Here is a 20,669-nt window from a genome sequence, read left to right on the forward strand (position 1 = left end):
GCCCGATCGAAAAATTCGACAGCGGTTTTGCGCTGGAGCTAATAATTATAGTCAGTCCGTTATTTTTGCCATTGTTATGACTCAATTGCGGTGCAACACTGCGCTATTGCTGGGGGTGGAAAATTCGCCGATATCGGCATTTTTATGGCCGGCCCAAAAACACGCCCCAAAAAAATCAAGTCTTAGCAGGTCGGATCCAGGGAGTGAACTCGGTGCTAACACCGCCATCTTGAAAAGCGGAGCAGAAGTTCATTGCATAAAAGGATTTGGAGAGAAGGCTGCATTTTAGATACTGAGCTTTGTGAGTTCATAGTTCATTTTAAGGATATTTAAGGACATTTAAAAGAATGGGGGCTATAATATTCCTGCCATTATTCCTGGCTGCTTTTTGTATGCAGCATCGAGCTGGAAGAAGGCTTATTCAAGAGCATTTTGAGTGTAATCAAAGAGCTCACAGACGTATGGGGAGGAGTCCTTAGCCCCCCATAAGTTTACATGGAACAACACTCATACCTGCAGCTGTCTGACGCACATTGCGTTCAAAGGCTACGCTTCCGAAAAAAGGTGGTCATAGAGATATGTCAGCTGATAAAGACAGACTTGCAGCCTACCAGCAGGAACAGGACTGCACTGCCCGTCGACGTGAAGGTGACTGCGGCACTTTCCTTCTTTGCCTCTGGCTCCTTTCAGGCATCAACAGGGGACATCTGCTCCATCTCGCAGTATGCTATACATAGCTGCATTCGCCAGGTGGCTACTGCACTGTATGCACACAGGATGGACTTTATAAAGTTCCCAGTGACCGAGGCGGCACAGAATGAGAGGGCTGTAGGTTTTGGACGAATTGCTGGCTTCCCCAAGGTTCAGGCTGCCATTTATTGTACGCACATCGCCCTGCGAGTACCTTTGGAGGATCCAGAGGTTTACTGAAACCGAAAGGGATTCCACTCCCTGATCGTACAGATCATCTGTGACCATACTCAGTGCATCATGGCAGTAAATGCCCAATTTCCAGGGAGCATCCATGATGCTTTCATCTTGCGTGAGAGCACTGTCTCATACCTGTTCTAGCGTCAGTCACAAGGCCAGAGCTGGATTCTGGGGGACAAAGTTTGCTGCCTCGAATCGTCACAACCCCCTCATGAACCCTCAGACACAAACCGAGCATCGGTACAATGACAGCCATATAGCCACACGTATCATCTTTGAATAGACAATTGGAGTGCTCAAGCAGCGCTTCCAATGCCTGGACCATTCTGGAGGCTCCCTGCAATACTCTCCTCAGCAGGTCGCTGAGTTCATTGTGATGTGCTGCATGCTACACAACTTAGCAATCATGAGGGGGCAGGATTTGCCACTGGGGACTGCAGGACCCCTTCAGGAGAGTGGGGAGAAGGAGGAGGACGAGAAGCCTGGCGATGAAGTCATCCCACCACCACAGGGGAGGCCTCATGGAGCTTTCGCCACTGCAAAAGCCTTGCGTCAGCAGCTCAATTCATCGCTTTGCTTGAACAGTGGCACATTTCACCGTTGCCTGCCCACTCTATTCCACCATGTTGACTATTCCACCTCTTATTCTGCAAATGAGACACTGTAAAGGAATGGTTAAGGTGAACAGAAGAATTTATTTAACATACGGTAACTTGAATAATGTTACGTATGGATGCTTACAATATTATGATGTACAGTAACACTGAATGTACCTTCACCCTGTCACACCTTACCAGTACACCAGAGAGTGCTGCTGCTGGAGGCCTAAGGGTCACCTGCACACTGCAGGTACCCAGTATAAAAGAGAGTTCACTTCTTGGTGTCCTCACTCTCGGAGCTGCAATAAAGGACTACAGTCTTCACAGTTTAAGTACCATACACCTGCCTCATGGAGCCATTAACAGAGTGCCAACATACACAATAACTGGCGACGAGGTCATGAACTGCACGCACAACATGTCGAATCTCAGCAACTTTCAACAATTCACCGATGGGGAAGATTGGGACACCTTCGTGGACAGGTTGGAACATTTCTTCATAGTCAACAACCTGGATTGGGAGGACACCGGCTACACTGCTGAACAAGCGCAGGGCCATCCTGCTTAGTAGTTGTGGGCCCACTATCCATGGCCTCGTCAGGGACTTGTTAGCCCCAGCAAAGTCAACAACCAAGAACTATGGGGAACTTGTAACCTTAATACAGGAGCAACTAAAACCCAAAGAAAGCATCCTCACAGCCAGGCACCGGTTCTACACTCACCGGCGTCCCAAAGGTAAAGAAATTGCTAAGTATGCTGCAGATTTAAGAAGATTGGCTGCACCGTGATATTTTGGTGACCACCTTAACGAAGCACCAAGAGACATATTTTTAATCGGAATCAGCCACGAGGACCTCCTCCACACACTGCTCTCTGCGGACATCACAGTCACCCTGCAGAAGGCAATTTAAGTGAGCCAGGCCGACATGATTTCGGTCGGTGACTCCAAGCGAATGATGACCCACACCCAGGACACTAACCGACGAATGCAGTGAACCGAATGGCTACTTCTAAAGGCAGAAATGCTGCCCTGAGTCCGCCACGTGGGGCTAACCGGCTAGCCACGTGTTGGCACTGTGGAGGAAACCACAGTCCACCAGTGCTGCTACAAAGATTATACCTGCAAAGGCAGCAAAGCGAAAGGGCACCTTCAGAGAATGTGCAGAAAAAGCTTTACTCACCGTGTTGCTGAAGAGTTGGCTGATCACCTAGACTCCGACACAAATGAAGACGAAGCTGCTCAACCCCTGGAAGAAGAGTATGGAATTTATACCTGCTCCACCGAAAGTTCCCCGTGGAAGATGGAAGTTGACATCAATGGAGTTCCAGTTTCGATGGAGATCGACACGGGCGAGCCAGGCGACCTTTGAAAAACTTTGGATCAGTCCCGCCAAACGACCAAAACTGTCTCCTGACCAGGCGAAACTGCTCACCTACAACAAAGAAAAAATCCCAGTCGTTGGCAGCGTGGACGTCCAGGTCTCCTTGGGCGGCATGATGAACAAACTCCCCCTGTGGATCATTGCTGGCGATGGTCCAACGCTGCTGGGAAGAAGTTGGATGAAGCAGGTCCAAGCAGGTCCAAGTCGGTCGAAGTGACGATGGCCTTCTGGCTCCAGCAATCCACATCCCACGCAGTCCCGAACTTGGATCCATCGCTGCACCTAGAAATCCTACCGTCCAGCTTGACTACACGGCGACGACTTCAGAACACCATGGCGAGATCACACAACCGAACATCCAGACTTCACCTTCTGGGCCATGGCAGAACTCCAAGAGAAGAATACCGTCGAAAAAAGTGGATTCTCGACGTCTGTGGTTGAACCTGAGAAGGAAAAGATCACCGCAGCCGACCTGGAGCAAAGCGAGAAGATGGCGGCCGCACCACGAGGAGAAGAACTAAAAGTCAAAATGGCCACAAACAGACCACGAAGGGCAGCGTTGGAGGAGCGACATGAGGCACCAAGCGGCGAACCGGATTGGAAGGCACCCTTAAAGGAGACCGGTAACCCAAAGAATTTAAAGGGACAGTTTCACCCTAAAGATGACGAGGACTTTAAAGTTAAAAATGCAGTTAGCGAATGCAGGTGTGATGTAACGTGGAATTGTGATGCCAGAGTAACTGATGAGAAAAATGAAATGAATGCTTGTGTAAGTAATGTTAAGAACAAGTTTGTAATGCTTAATGATGATGGTAAGAGAGATAACAGTGTAGACTTGACTATGTATGATCGGAGCCAATGTGTCATGTATACATATAAAGGACACCGGGTTCTACAGGGACAATGTAAATGACAGAGGAATGCCCCCGTGGGAGACCCCCAAGTCCAGCGAGCTACCTGATCATGTAGCCTGGATTTTTGGGATAAATGTGATGCCCCAGGAAGGGCTCACACACACCCAGTGGGAGCAGACCCACTGCAGGGACAGCAGTCAATGGGCAGCATAGCCGTCACCACTGGCAACCTGCCCCAGATTGGCCCTAAACCCCCTGGCCACTAGGGCCAACACCACGAGCGAGAGGCCAGTACCCTCCAGCCTTCCTGGCGGACCCTGGGATGACCAGACTTTCATCACAAATGGACGACAAGGAGCCCACACAGTCCTGTGGCCCTGCCCACCACCACACACTTACCCACTCTACAGAGTATGAACCCTACCCACTGCTGCACTGGTTCCCCCACTGAGGGATCCCACAACAGTGACACCCACATGGTCTGTGTGTGAGGGGGGGGGAAATATGAGGCCAGCCTCAAGCACAGGGATCACACCTGGCACCCACACAACCCTCACCACAATCTCCACAGCCCACTACTGATCACCTCCCCAGGTCACGGCAATAAGGACTTGAAAAATGCTTAGAGGAGTAGTGTTGTTATGTATGCATGCCTACAATGTTATGATGTACTGTAACACTGAATGTACCTTCACCCTGTAAACACCTTACCTGTACACCAGAGGATGCTGTTGCTGGAGACTTTAGGGTCACCTGCACACTGCAGGTAACCCAGTATAAAAGGTAGCTCACCTCTTGGTGTCCTCACTCTAGGAGCTGCAATAAAGGACTACAATCTTCACAGTTTAAGTACCATACCCCGGTCTCGTGGAGTCACTAACAGAGTGCCTACATTACTAAACATTGTAAACTTAATTTGAAAACTGCAATCAAATTTATTAAGTTATTAAAAGTTCACAATAATGTTTAACAGAATTGGCAAACTTTGAAAACTTTTATAAAATAGCAACAATGAAAGAACAACCCTTGCACCAAACGTCTTTTACCTGTGGCCTTCCCCCTCCCCCCTCATCCTAACCTCCCTCGCGCCATGACCGTACCCAAGGTGGTACCAAGACATCATGCAGCAATGAGGCCAGAGTCCTGCTCTAAAAGAGGGATAGACAGTGGAATGTATGGATACCCTGGAGAAGCTTGGGGTATGGAAGGCCCAGCTTCTGAGTGGTGTGCCTCTTGCTCGGCCTCACTACTCACAGGCGATGTGGGCCTGGGTGTTGTGACACTGGGACTGCAATGCCAATGTCGCGACCATCAATTGGGTGTGGTCATTGACAGCCATGACAATCTGAGAAATGTGCTCCCTTGTGTCGCAATGTTTGCAGGAAAAGCACTCGATCTCCAAGACCTGTCAGCTGAGCTGGATGCTCTCACTGGACAGTCCCACCATGTCCAGGTGTGTGTCTGCCTGTCTGTCAGCAGACCGGCTTTGCCGACTCGCCTTCCGGAGAGATGGCATGCGGGATTCAACCCTGGGCGTGCGTGGCTGTACGCCACTTGGACCCAGGGCCTCGGATTGGCCAAAGCCCGAGAATGTGTCTTCCTGGTCAGAGCTACTGGCCGCAGCTAACAGGTGTTGATTGTATCCCCAGCCTTTGAATAGCTTCCCGAGTTTCCTCCTTCCGTGGAGGTTCCTTGTCCTCGCTGTCTGCGTGATTTCTCCCGCACCCCCACATGATGGGCTCTGGTGGAGGCTTCCAATGGTGGATGCGGCGCCCCCTCATCTGGAAATAGAAAACAACAGACACGTGGTTAGCAGCAGGGGAGGGGACATGAGGAAGGTCACATAACACAAGCTCATTTGAAGGACTGGCGCTACTGCATTATATGTAGCCCATGGACACTGCATGACATTGCCTCAACCCTAGCCCACAGACACTGCATCACATTGCCCCAACACAGCCTGGGGATTTTGCAGGATTTACCCTCAGTTTCGAACAGGGATACAGCACCCGCATGGGTAGTTGACCTCCCTGAGGCATTGATCAGAGCTGCCACGTGTTCCTGCAGGTCCGTAACCGGCAGTGTCTGGGGTGGACCACCACCTGTGCGTCGCTGCTCCCGGCGGTTATGCGAAAACTTTGCCTGCAAAAATGACAATTCGAATAGTTACCAGAGGGCCCTTCTGTTCTTGTGGCACACAGGGAACCATCAAAGCACATACCATACTGTGTGCATTTAATACAGTCCTCTGTTTAATGGCCCTGATAGTTGCACGTGGTTCATGAGGAAGATATTGAAGTGCAGAAACATCTTTCAAGATGTCAAAAAGCAGTCTTACTAATGTGTAACACTCATGGCAAATAAGGTGCAACACTAAGCCTATCTATACCAACATGTGTCAGATTTACAATTTTAAATAATGAATGAGTGCATGAATAAAAATATTACTTACTCTCACGACCCTGTAATGGTCATTGAATTTTTTCCTATATTGTTGATGGTCCTTCTTGGTATTTGTGATATATTCACAGAGCACAGCACACACAGTTTTCTAACATGGCAGGCAGCTCTCTCGGAAGTCTCCGGAACCTGCTGGTTCGATTTATTATTAACTCTGTAGTTGCAGTACACAATACGTCCACATCCACAGCGTGGCGCTGCAAACATTACAAGCTTACAGACATTACACTTCTCCCTCCTTAATGAAGAAGTTATTATAACAACATCATACATAACTTGTATGTTTATACATAACATGTATAGACTTATTTAGATACAGACTTATTTTTTCCATATTTACAAATTTAACTTAACCGCTGTTTTCTGTTTCGAAGAGGATACCTTCGCTCTCGAACAGAACCTTCCAAACATGGTCTCGAATCTAAACTCATTCAAGGCTCATCCTGAGGAATGTTTTCCTCCACGGAATTTCCTTGATTTTCATTTGAACTCACTCTAACTTCAGGCTCTTTGTTTTCCTGACTCGGACTCAGACTTAAATTCTGATTTTCTCTTGGATTTGTTTCCAGTACACTAGATGGAGGATTTGCTACTGGTGTATCAAAACTATCTGATTCATAAATAATTGAATCATTCCCACCTTCATGTCTGTAGGTAACATATCAATATGAACAAACCTAACCTGTCCATTATCAAACATCTTTACCAAATATGTGCGAGGACCACATATCTTTACCATTCTTCCTAGTAACCACTTTACCCATTTATGGTGATGGTTCTTCACTCTTACCTGGTTTAATTTCATACTTCTCTCTTTTACTCTACCTCTATCATGATTCTCTCTCTGTCTTAATTGTGTCTCTTCTACAGACTGTGCCAAGTTTGGTTTTAACAACGAGAATCTGGTTCGTGGCTGTCGTTTGTGCAACAACTCTGCTGGTGTTCTATCGGTAGTTGTATGAGGAGTATTATGATATGTAATTAGAAAATTAGCCAATTTGTGATCCAATGATAACTTTCGTTTCCTTGGATTTGGATCTAACATTTGTTTTATGAGGGCACGTTTTACAATTTGTACAGTGCGCTCTGCTGCACCATTTGAAGCAGGGTGTTATGGTGGAACCTTGGTATGTTTCACACCATTTTTGCTCGTGAACTGTGCAAATTCTTCGGAACAAAATTGTGGTCCATTATCCGAAACAATTTCTTCTGGGAGGCCAAATGACGAAAATAAACTTCGCAAAATGTCCAATGTTTTACTTGTTGTTTTCCACATTGGAAACACCTCTACCCACTTCGAATGGCTATCAATCACAATGAACAATTGTTGTCCTTCTGGCTCAGCAAAATCAATATGTAGCCTTTGCCACACCCTGGGAGGCCATTTCCATGGCTGTAATGGTACTGATGGTGGTTGCTTGCTTACCGATTGACTCGGACACTGATTCACGATGTACTCTATATCTTTATCAAGACCTGGCCATCATAAGTAACTACATGCAAAACTCTTAGTCAAGCACATTCCCAGATGTTGGCCATGGAGGTCTTCTAATAATTTGGACCTGAATTTATTTGGTATAACCACTCTTGCACCCCACATGATACAATCTTTATCGACTGATGATTCATTCCTTCGAATGAAGAATGGATGAATATCTTTGTTACCTGGTTTGGCCATCCATTTGCAATATAATCAATCATACACCTTTGACATCACTGGGTCACGTTTGGTTGCTCTACCAATCTCTTCAGCTGTGACTGGCAGTTCATCAATGTATGAAAAATAAAACACTTCTTCCCTATCCGGTGTAACTTGTGATGGGGAAGGCAATCTAGACATTGCATCAGCAATATTGTGATCAGCTGATTGTATTCAATATCATATGTATATGCTGACAAAATCAAAGCCCATCTCTGCATTTGGGCTGCAGCTAATGTTGGAACTGGGGACTTTGGATGGAGGATTGCTGTTAGGGGCTTATGGTCCGTAACAATGGTAAACTTACGACCATACAAGTATTTGTGAAACTTCTTGACCCCAAAAATTAATGCCAAAGCTTCCCTTTCAATTTGTGCATAATTACCCTCACTGGCACTGAGAGTGCGTGAAGCAAAAGCAATTGGTGTCTCTTCCCCACTACGTGCTACATGAGAGATCACTATCCAACTCCATACGGAGAGACATCACATGCTAGCTTAATCTCCTTATATACGTCACAGTGAACTAACATGGTGTTCTCGACCAATTTGCTTTTACACTCCTTGAATGCTGCATCGCATTCTTTTGACCACTTCCAATGGACCTGTTTTTTCAATAGTTCATTCAGTGGATATAATACTGCAGTCAAATTTGGTAGGAACTTCCCATAATATTTCAAAAAACCCAAGAATGAACGAAGTTCAGTGACATTCCTGGGAGTGGGTGCATTTCTATTTGCATCCAATTTTTCCATGGTTGGATGTTAGCCATCTTTGTCTACTCTGTACCCTAAGTACTCCACTGAGTTTTTAAATAACTCACACTTACGAGCAGACACTCTCTACCCGTTTGAGGACTTCCTTCAATATGTTATGAATTTGCTTATTTGGTGCTGAAATTAGTATGTCATCCAAATAATATATTACCCCTTCAATACCTTGCAAAATCTGGTTCATCGCCACTTGGAATATGGCAGGGGTGGAAGACACTTCAAATGGTAGCCTATTAAATTGATATAGGCCTAGATGAGTATTTATAGTCAAACATGACTTGGACCCCTCATCTAGTTCAAGCTGTAAGTAGGCACTCGTAAGATCCAGTTTTGAGAAGATCTGACCATCTGTCAGTGTTGTGACCAAATCTTCTATATTAGGCAATGTATTGGGGACATTACCCTCGAGAACCTGGTTTATGGTTACTTTTAATCACCGCACAATCTTACTTTACCATCAGACTTAGGTACAACAACAATGGGTGTAGCCCAATTACATCGACCTATCTTAAAAAATAATGTTCAGTCTCTAGTCTTTTGAGTTCTTGCTCAACTTTTCCTTGAGCGCATATGGTACGGAACGTGGCTTGCAGTAAACCAATCTAGCGTCCGTCTGTACCCTAACACTCGCTTTGAAGCCTTGGATTGGACTGTCCGTTTCGCAGAATACCTTCCGATAATTCTTGATAACATCATGCGTTGATGCAAATCTCGCTTCTACAAGGAAAATCTCACTCCAATCCAGCTTCAGTGATCTCAACCAATTTTTTCCTAGTAAGGCAGGCTTGTCTGTCCCTTTACTATTAGAGGCAAGTTCTGAAATTGATCCTTAAATTTCACCGGTACGGTGATATGACCTACCATAGGAATTTTCTCTCCGGAGTAGCCTCGCAGCTCGATCTTGGCTTTCTCCAGTGGGAAATCCCGCAATTTGTTGAGGAATAGCGACTCCGGTACTACACTCACGGATGCACTTGTGTCAATTTCCATTGGTATCTTGAATCCCGTAACACCTATGTGGATTTTGATACTTTCCGAATCGCTGTCCATTAACCTCGTGCTCCTGATGACGTGTAACTCTAACATCTCCTCGTCCTGTTGTTGTTCTTCCTCCATTCTATTTAGTCTCTGGGGATTTCTACTCATAGCTTTGAAAGCTTGTTTACTCTTCAGTCGGCATGCCTTCACAAGATGCCCAGTCTTTTTGCAGAAGAAACACTCTGCCTTCATATATGGACAACTTTGAGTAATCTGTTGTCCCAGGCACCTATAGCACGACTTCAATGCTCTGTTAGAATTTCCAGTTTTTGAGACTTCGGGCCCCCACCGCCATGGCCATGCCCTTCCCTATCTCTCTAATCTTTCCTGCCCCCCCCCCCCCACCGAGATGACTGCGCTCCTCTAATTCTGCCATCCTGAACATCCCTGATTATAATCACTCAATCATTGGTGGCTGTGCCTTCTATTGCCGAGGCCCCAAGCTCTGGAACACCCTGCCTAAACCCCTCTGTCTTTCTTTCCTCCTTCAAGACGCTCCTTAACACTTTGATCAAGCTTTTGGTAACTTGAGCTAATTTCTACTTATGCAGCTCAGTGTCAAATTTTTATCACACAATACTCCTTGAAGTGCCTTGGGACATTTCATAAGAACATACGAAATAGGAGCAGGAGTAGGCCATATGGCCCCTCGAGCCTGCTCCGCCATTCAATACGATCATGGCTGATCCGATCATGGACTCAGGTCCACTTCCCTGCCTGCTCCCCATAACCCCCCATTCCCCTATCGGTCAAGAAACTGTCTATCTCTTAAATTTATTCAATGACCCAGCTTCCACAACTTTCTGAGGCAGCAAATTCCACAGATTTACAAACCTCAGAGAAGAAATTCCTCCTCATCTCAGTTTTAAATGGGTGGCCCCTTATTCTAAGATTATGCCCCCTAGTTCTAGTCTCCCCTATCAGTGGAAACATCCTCTCTGCATCCACCTTGTCAAGCCCCCTCATAATCTTATATGTTTTGATAAGATCACCCCTCATTCTTCTGAATTCCAATGAGTAGAGGCCCAACCTACTCGACCTTTCCTCATAAGTCAACCCTCTCATCCCCGGAATCAACCTAGTGAACCTTCTCTGAACTGCCTCCAAAACAAGTATATCCTTTCGGAAATATGGAAACCAAAACTGCACGCAGTATTCCAGGTGTGGCTTCACCAATACCTTATATTGCTGTAGCAAGACTTCCCTGCTTTTATACTCCATCCCCTTTGCAATAAAGGCCAAAATACCATTGGACCTCCTGATCACTTGCTGTACCTGCATACTATCCTTTTGTGTTTCATGCACAAGTACCCCCAGGTCCCGCTGTATTGCGGCACTTTGCAATCTTTCTCCATTTAAATAATAACTTGCACGTTGATTTTTTTTCTGCCAAAGTGCATGATCTCACACTTTTCAACATTATACTCCATCTGCCAAATTTTTGCCCACTCACTTAGCCTGTCTTTGTCCTTTTTGCAGATTTTTTTGTGTCCTCCTCACACATTGCTTTTCCTCCCATCTTTGTATCGTCAGCAAACTTGGCTACGTTACACTCAGTCCCTTCTTCCAGATTGTAAATAGTTGAGGTCCCAGCACTGATCCCTGCGGCACCCTACTAGTTACAGGTTGCCAACCAGAGAATGAACCATTTATCCCGACTCTGTTAGTTATCCATGCTAATATATTACCCCCAACCCTGTGAAATTTTATCTTGCGCAATAACCTTTTGTGTGGCACCTTGTCAAATGCCTTCTGGAAGTCCAAATACACCACATCCACTGGTTTCCTTGTATCCACCCTGTTTGTTACATCCTCAAAGAACTCCAGCAAATTTGTCAAACATGACTACCCCTTCATAAATCCATGCTGACTCTGCCTGACTGAATTTTGCTCTTCCAAATGCCCTGCTACTGCTTCTTTATAATGGACTCCAACATTTTCCCAACCACAGATGTTATGCTAACTGGTCTATAGTTGCCTGTTTTTTGTCTGCCTCCTTTTTTAAATAGGGGCGTTACATTTACAGTTTTCCAATCTGCTGGTACCTCCGCAAAATCCAGGGAATTTTGGTAAATTACAACCAATGCATCCTCTATCCTTGCCGCTACTTCTCTCAAGACCCTCGAATGCAAGCCATCAGGTCCAAGGGATTTAGCCGCCTTTAGTCCCATTATCTTACTGAGTACTACCTCCTTAGTGATTGTGATTGTATTAAGTTCCCCCCCCCCCCCCATAGCCCCTTGACTATCCACTGTTGGGATATTATTAGTGTCCTCTACTGTAAAGACTGATATAAAATATTTGTTCAGAGTTTCTGCCATCTCCATGTTCCCCATTACTAATTCCCTGGTCTTGTCCTCTAAGGGATCAACTTTAGCCACTCTTCCTTTTCATATATCTATAGAAACTCTTGCTATCTGTTTTTATATTTCATGCTAGTTTGCTTTCATAGTCTATCTTCCCTTTCTTAATCATTTTTTTAGTCATTCTTTGCTGGCTTTTAAAAGCTTCCCAGTCTTCTGTCCTCGCACTAGTTTGGCTTCATCGTATGCCCTTGTTTTTAATTGGATACCATCCTTTATTTCTTTAGTTAACCACAGATGGCTATCTTTTCTTTTACACCCTTTCCTCTTCACTGGAATATACTTTTCTTGAGAGTTGTGAAATATCTCCTTAAATGTAAGCCACTGTCCATCAACCGTCCTACACTTTAATCACAGTTCCCAGTCCACTTTAGCCAACTGTGCCCTCATACCTTTGTAGTCTCCTTTATTTAAGCTTAGTGCACTAGTTTGAGATCTAACTTTCTCAACCTCCATCTGAATTTGAAATTCAACCATGCTATGTTCACTCATTCTAAGGGGATCCTTTACTAGGAGATTGTTTATTAATCCTGTCTCATTACACAGGACCATTTCAGTACGTTAAAGGTGCTATATAAATACAAGTTGTTGTTGCACTTGAATTTAGTTGCACAACATTAATTCAAATAATTCTAGTAATATATGTATTGTGGTTTTGTTATTAGTCCATTTTGTACGGTTTCATATTTTGAAAATACAATTGGGAAACTTATATGCAGTCTTTAACATTCAAAAATGTTGTGAAGAATTATTAATTGTACAATTAAATTGCAATATTTGATCCGTTTGATTTCTTTCAGAGTCAGATAACACTAATGGATGCACCAGTTTTTAAAGCTATTCAGCCCGAGGTGAGTTCCTTCAGATTACGTAATAGTTTCTGGCAATGAACATTGTAGTAACTTAATGATATTAACATGCTTACTGAAGGTGTAGTACTCATGAACATGATTACAGCTTATGATTGATCATTCCACACTCGTCCAACACCTCTCTTTCATACCCCTTTACCCTACCTTTGTTCCATTCCGACATTTAAAAAAATTCATTCATGGGAAGTGGACATTGCTGGCAAGGCCAGCATTTATTGCCCATCCCTAATTATCCTACAGAAGATGGTGGTGAGCTGCTTTCTTGAACCGCTGCAGTCCATGTGGTGAAGGTACTCCCACAGTACTGTTTGGGAGCCTCCTGGCTGGCCTCCCACATTCTACCCTATGTAAACTTGAGGTGATCCAAAACTCGGCTGTCCATGTCCTAACTCGCATCAAGTTCCGTTCACCCATCACTCGTGCTCACTGAGTTACATTAGCTCGTAGTTAAGCAATGCTTCGATTTCAAAATTCTCATTATTGTTTTCAAATCCCTGCATGGCCTAGCCCCCTCCCTATCTCTCTAATCTCCTCCAGCCCCACAACCCCCTCCTCCCCACCCCCACCCCGAGCTATCTGCACTCCTCTAATTCTGTCCTCTTAAGCATTCCTGATTATAGTCACTTGACTGTTGGTGGCTGTGACTTCTGTTGCCTCGGTCCTGAGCTCTGGAATTCCTGTCCAAACCTCTCCACCTTTCTACTCCTTTAAGACGCTCCTTAAAACCAACATCTTTGGCCAAGCTTTTGGTCACCTGCCCTAATTTCTCCTTATGTAGCTTGGTGTCAAATTTTTGGTCTTATAATATTCCTGTGAAGCTACCTTGGGGCGTTTTACTATGTTAAAGGCGCTATATAAATACAACTTGTTGTTGGAGTTCCAGGATTTTGACCGAGCGATGAAGGGATAGCGATATATTTCCAAGTTAGGTTGGTGTGTGACTTGGAGAGGAACTTGGAGGTGGTGGTGTTCCCATGCATCTGCTGGTCTTGTCCTTCTAGGTGGTAGAGGTTGTGGGTTTGGGAGGTGCTGTCAACAATCCATGGTGAGTTACTGCAGTGCACCCCCCCCCCACCCCCAGATCTGTGTGAGCAGTGGGCAGTTAAAAGACCAGCAGCCCAGCCCCGAGAAACAGCACCAATCCCCCGACCCGTTTGAGAACACCGGAGGAACAGCAGCTGGCAGTTAAGAGCAGCAGTCCAGCCCCTGAAGGGAGCAGCACGAGCAGCACCGAGAGGGCGGAACAGGCAAACAGGGCGACTACATTTGACGTCACAGGAAAGCAGGGAAGTGATTGGCTGTTGAGTTTTTCTCTCTCTTCTTTAAATTAAGGGCCTTAAATTAGGGGCTGAGATTAAAAACTAAAAACTAAATCTAATTAATTAAATCTGTTATAGATGGCAGGGCAGGCAATGTGTCACTGGTGTCCACATGTTGCAGCATTGAGGTCCACGGCGACCAATCTGCAGCTTGAGGAACTTCGGCTCCGCGTTCATGAGCTGGAATCTGAGCTCCAGACACTACGATACATCAGGGAGGCGGAGTGTTACCTGGACGTCGCAATCCAGTAGCATGTCACACAAATTAGATTAATTAATTCAAATTCGATCCGTAGTCAGGGACAGGAGGGTGTGACTATGAGTGAGGAAGGCATGGGAACTCAGGATGGAGTGATGGAGGAGCCTCAGCCCTTGCTCTTGTCCAACAGGTTCGAGGCTCTTACTCCCTGTGTGGACGACAGCAGGGACTGCAGTGAGGATGAGCAAACTGACCACAGCACCGTGGTACAGGGAGCCATTCAAATGGGGGGAGTAAAAATAAACATTGTAGTGGTAGGGGACAGTATCATTCTCTGCAAATGAGAGTGTGAGCCAGGGTTAAGGACATCTTCTCTGGGCTGGAGAGGAACTTGGAGTGGGAGGGTAAAGATCCAGTTCTCGTGGTCCACGTGGGTATTAGCGACATAGATAAGACAAACAAAGAGGTTCTGCTGGGGGATTATGAGCAGCTAGGGGCCAAATTAAAAAGCAGAACCACAAAGGTAATCTCTGGATTATTACCCGAGCAATGAGCAAATTTGCATAGGGTAAATAAAATCAGAGAGTTAAACACGTGGCTCAAAGACTGGATGAGAGAAATGGGTTTTGGTTCGTGGAACACTGGCACCAATACTGGGGTAAGAGAGAGCTTGTTCCATTCAGACGGGCTCCACTTAGACCGTGCTGGGATTAGGATCCTGCTGAATCAAATAACGAGGGCTGAAAAGAGGGCTTTAAATTAGTTAGTGGCAGGGGGTGGGGTGCAGGGGGGGGCGGCAGGGGAGGGTTCAGTTGAGCGAAAATTTTAAAAGTCAAATAATGAGAAGGCAAGGTAGCACTGTGCGGAAATGATAACCAGAGCATGCCAGGAAGGGACAGAATGTATAAACATAAAGGTGAAATCAGAAAGTGGGCTCAAAGCAGGAAAAAATGGTTTAAAAAAAAACTAATTTAAAAGATCTTTATCTGAATGCACGCAGCATTCATAACAAAATAAATGTTGCCGGCACACATAGATACAAATGGGTATGATCTGATAGCCATTACAGAGACGTGGTTGCAAGGTGACCAAGGCTGGGAACTAAATATTCAGGGTTATTCGACAATTCGGAAGGACAGACAGAAAGGAAAAGGAGGTGGGGTAGCACTGTTAACAAAGGATGAGATCAGTGAGTTAGTGAGAAATGATATTGTTTCAGAAAATCAAGATATTGAATCAGTTTGGGTGGAGATGAGGAAAAGTCATTGCTGGGCGTAGTCTATAGGCCCCCTAACAGTAGCTACACTGTTGGACAGAGTATAAATCAAGAAATAGTGGAGGCTTGTAAAAAAGGAACGGCAATAATCATGGGCGATTTTAACCTTCATATTGATTGGACAAAACAAATCGGCCAGGGTAGCCTTGAGGAAGAGTTCATCGAGTGTATCCGGGATAGTTTCAGAACCAACCAGTGAGCAGGCTATCTTAGATCTGATATTGTGCAATGAGACAGGATTAATACATGATCTACTAGTAAAGGGTCCTCCAGGAATGAGTGACCATAACAATTCAATTGGAGGGTGAGAAAGTTGGATCTCAAACCAGTGTCTTAAGCTTAAAGAAAGGAGACTACAAAGATATGAAGACAGAGTTGACTAAAGTGGACTGGGAAAATAGATTAAAGTATGGGACAGTTGATGAGCAGTGGCAGACATTTAAGGAGATATTTCATAACTTGCAACAAAAATATATCCTAATGAGAAGGAAATATGGGATGGTATCGAATTGAAAACAAGGGCATACAATGTGGCCAAGACTAGTGGGAGGCCAGAGGATTGGGAAGCTTTTAAAAGCCAGCAAAGATCGACTAAAAAAAAATAATAGAGGGAAGATTATGAAAGTGAAATATAAAAACAGATAGTAAGAGTTTCTACAGGTACATAAAAAGGAAAAGAGGGGCTAAAGGAAAAGAGGGGCTAAAGTAAATGTTGATCCCCTAGCGGATGAGACTGGGGAATTAATAATGGGGAATAGGAAAATGGCAGAGACTTTGAACAAATATTTTGTATCGATCTTCACGCTAGAAGACACTAAATACATCCCACGAGTGGATAATCATGGGGTTATAGGGAGGAAGGAACTTAATACTATCACGAATGAAATAGTACTCGGTAAAATAATGGGACTTAAAAGTGGTCAAGTCCCCTGGACCTGATGTCTTACATCCTAGGGTCTTAAAAGAAGTGGCTGCAGAGATAGTGGATACATTAGTTGTAATCTACCAAAATTCCTTGGATTCTGGGGAGGTCCCAGCAGATTGGAAAACCGCAAATGTAACGCCCCTCTTCAAAAAAGGAGGCTGACAGAAAGCAGGAAACTATAGACCAGTTAGCCTAACATCTGTCATTGGGAAAATGCTGGAGTCCATTATTAAGGAAGCAGCAGCAGGACATTTGGAAAAGCATAATTCAATCAAGCAGAGTTAGCATGGTTTTATGAAAGGGAAATCATGTTTGACAAATTTGCTGGGGTTCTTTAAGGATGTAACGAGCAGGATGGATAAGGGGGAACCAGTGGATGTGGTGTATTTGGATTTCCAGAAGGCATTCGACAAGGTCCCACATAAAAGGTTACTGCACAAGATAAAAGTTCACGGGGTTGGGTGTAATATATTAGCATGGATGGAGGATTGACTAACAGAAAAAAGAGTCAGGATAAGTGGGTCATTTTCCGGTTGGCAAACAGTAACTAGTGTAGTGCCGCAGGGATCGGTGTTGGGGCCTCAACTATTGACACTCTATGTTAATGACTTGGATGAAGGGACTGAGTGTAATGTAGCCAAGTTTGCTGATGATGCAAAGATGGGTGGGAAAACAAATTGTGAGGAGGACACACAAAATCTGCAAAGGGATATATAGACAGGCTAAGTGAGTGGGCAAAAATTTGGCAGATGGAGTATAATGTGGGAAAATGTAAGGTTATCCACTTTGGCAGAAATAATAGAAAAGCAAATTATAATTTAAATGGAGAAAAATTGCAAAGTGCTACAGTACAGAGGGACCTGGGGTCCTTGTGCATGAAACACACAAGGTTAATTTACAGGTACAGCAAGTGATCAGGAAGGCAAATGGAATGTTGGCATTTATTGCAAGGGGGATAGAGTATAAAAGCAGAGAAGTCCTGCTATAGCTCTACAGGGTATTAGTGTGGCCACACCTAGTGTATTGCGTACAGTTTTGGTCTCCGTATTTAAGGAAGGATATACTTGCATTGGAGGCTGTTCAGAGAAGGTTCACTCGGTTGATTCCGGAGATGAGGGGGTTTACTTATGAAGATAGGTTGGGCCCATACTCATTGAAGTTCAGAAACATAAGATAATGAGGGGGCTCAACAAGGTGGATGCAGAGAGGATATTTCCACTCAGGGAAACCAAAACTTAGGGGACATAGTCTCAGAATAAGGCGCCACCTATTAAAACAGATGAGGAGGAATTTCTTCTGAGGGTTGTAAATCTATGGAATTCTCTGTCCCAGAGAGCTGTGTGGAGGCTGGGTCATTGAATATATTTAAGGCGGTGATGGACATATTTTTGAGAGGTAAAGGAATAAAGGGTTATGGGGAGCGGGCAGGGAAGTGGAGCCGAGTCCATGATCAGATCAGCCATGATCTTATTAAATGGTGGAGCAGGCTTGAGGGGCCAGGTGACCTACTCCTGCTCCTATTTCTTATGTTCTTGCACATTGCAGACACAGTGTGCCAATGGTGGAGAGAGTAAATTATTAAGGTGGTGGATAGGGTGCCAGTCAAGCGGGGCTGCTTTGTTCTGGGTGTGATTGAGCTTCTTAAATGTTTGTCCCAACAAATGATGACCAATGTTACCTTTCTGCCACTACCTTTAAGCTGGTGAGCTAGATCTTTTTTTCAAGCTGGACATCGGTAAGATAGAAGCCATTCTGGCTCCTGTCGGAAACCTCATGCCTCAGGTATTGATTCGATTTCTCTTTCCCAGCTGCTCACTCAGCTGAACCTGGTAGTATGCAACCTCAGTCTCTCAACCCTGAATTAAGCTTTAATTTCCATATGTACTTAGTTACTCGGAATGCCTATATCTATCTGCTTAATATTGCTCATTTACATCATATTAATTCTTACTGCCACAGCAACTTTCATTCATGTCTTTTACGTAGCAATATCGGAATTGCTAGACGATAAAAGACCGTGGTAGTCATATGATACAGTAATAATGGAGTTGTTGACTAATCATGGCAATTATTCTCAATTAGTCTGCAACAGTCATGAGATGAAAAAATCACCCAGTGGTGGAAAGCATACTTCCAAAGTCACCTGTGTGTCCCGAAAGAATTAATATGATGTAAATGAGCAATATTAAGCAGATAGATATAGGCATTCCGAGTAACTAACTACATATGGAAATTAAAGTTTCATTCAGGGTTGAGACACTGAGGTTGCATACTACCAGGTTCAGCTGAGTGAGCAGCTGGAAAACATTTTGTACATGTTATGTTCAAATTTACCAACTATGCGTCTGAAGTGGCATTGGGTGTTTTTCTTTGCTATATGCACTATATAAAAGCAAATTGTTGCTCATCACCTGAAGGCTTGATTGCTCCACGCTCTCCTCAGAGTACTCGAGCTCCATTCTACATAAATGCCGTATTGAACAGTCAGGCAATCATGTTCTATCCCATGCCAAAACCCATATACCTGTTGCCCTTGCTGGTCTTGTTGACTTCAATATGCTTGTTTTAAATTTCAAATATTTCCATGGCCATGCTTCTTCTGCAATCTTCCCAGTCTAATATTCTAGTGTATCCCTTCAGCTCTTGCATCTCTGTGTGCTCACCATTTCACTCTGCTATCAGTAGCAGATCCTTCAGTCACCATATCCTTGAAATATGGAACTCTCCTCCAAAATCCTTCAATCTCTTCTCAGAATCTATTTTGACCCCAGTTGGAATCCAAGAGGATGCATGCTGTATATTGGTCATGGTTGTATACTTTATTTTTCTCTACTTTCTCATCTACTTAGTTCTCAAGTTGTGAACACCTTTACTTGGGGTATGAGTTGCCGAAGTGGTCATTGTTCATGTGTGAACCTTGACAGTAAGTGTTGGCAAACAATCCAGAGGACATCATAGCTATCCTGCGCAACTCCACAAAAGTACACTTGTATATGGGGTCATCACATAGCTATCAGCAGTGGGCATTCTGATTGATTTGTGTTTGTTTTTAATTCTCCTCCCTAACCCAGAATTGCTGAGAATAATTATAGGACTCAATCACTGCCTTAGCAGAGATTAGCCAACTCTATATATAAATGGGATTGAATATCATTTCTTTGCAATTGGGTTATATATGTTACTGCTTATCCAAGATGCACATTTAAGTATACTGCAGAACATAAACATTTTTAGACAAGCTAAAAACAAAAGTAATTATTATATTTTCAAGCTAAGTTTGGTCAGTAACTTTCAGTCTATGATTACCTACAGGTTATTTTTACAGCTTTGCAAGACTTAAGTGAACTAAACTTTGGGTCTATGGATTGTTGGCAGAGAGGGATCTTAAGAAATGTTTCAGGTTATTTAAGAAGCAGGTGAAGTGTTAAAGACCAGTGTTTGAAGGATAGGCTGGTTAGAAAGAAGAATCAGGAAATGGTACAGATATGTGTTCAACCATTAAATTAAGACTGCGGACATTGCTAATCCAGTTATTTTGGTAGAAGAAGCTATAATGCATCATCGAGTCTACAGCACAGAAACAGGCCATTCGAGCCAACTAGTCTACGCTGGCATTTATGCTCCACTCGACATGAGCCTCCTCTCATCCTTCTTTTCCCTTCTCTCTCATATGCTTATCTATCTTCCCCATAAGTGCATATATGCTATTCTCCTCAACTAGTCATGTGGTAGCGTGGTCCACATTCTTCTCATTGTTTAGGTAAAAGTATGAGACTGCCTTAATATTGGGATTTTTTGACAGTTTTGAAGGCTTGTGGCCCCTCAGAAGTATACAAATTCCCACTTTGTTTCTTGTTTTCCTTCACAAACTTGTTGCTGTCAGAAAAGGGATATGTTCTTATCTGATTACATATCCACTTGGTCATTAACTCACTTTCTGAAAGATGAGTGGAAACAATTTGCCATGGTGAGAATTTAACT

The 20,669-nt window shown here is 44.2% G+C and overlaps 1 protein-coding gene across 6 annotated transcripts in view; it reads left to right on the top strand.

The window, feature by feature from the left end:
• ralgps2 (Ral GEF with PH domain and SH3 binding motif 2) overlaps positions 1-20,669 on the top strand; it is a 641,885-nt gene that overhangs the window by 290,064 nt on the left and 331,152 nt on the right. For all 6 annotated transcript variants that reach the window (XM_070887410.1, XM_070887411.1, XM_070887407.1 and 3 more), the window contains one exon: positions 12,898-12,948. In XM_070887410.1, the coding sequence (XP_070743511.1) occupies positions 12,898-12,948 (51 nt within the window). The remainder of the gene's footprint in view (positions 1-12,897; positions 12,949-20,669) is intronic.

The sequence above is a fragment of the Pristiophorus japonicus genome, chromosome 8 (assembly GCF_044704955.1).
Source record: "Pristiophorus japonicus isolate sPriJap1 chromosome 8, sPriJap1.hap1, whole genome shotgun sequence".
NCBI lineage: Eukaryota > Metazoa > Chordata > Chondrichthyes > Pristiophoridae > Pristiophorus > Pristiophorus japonicus.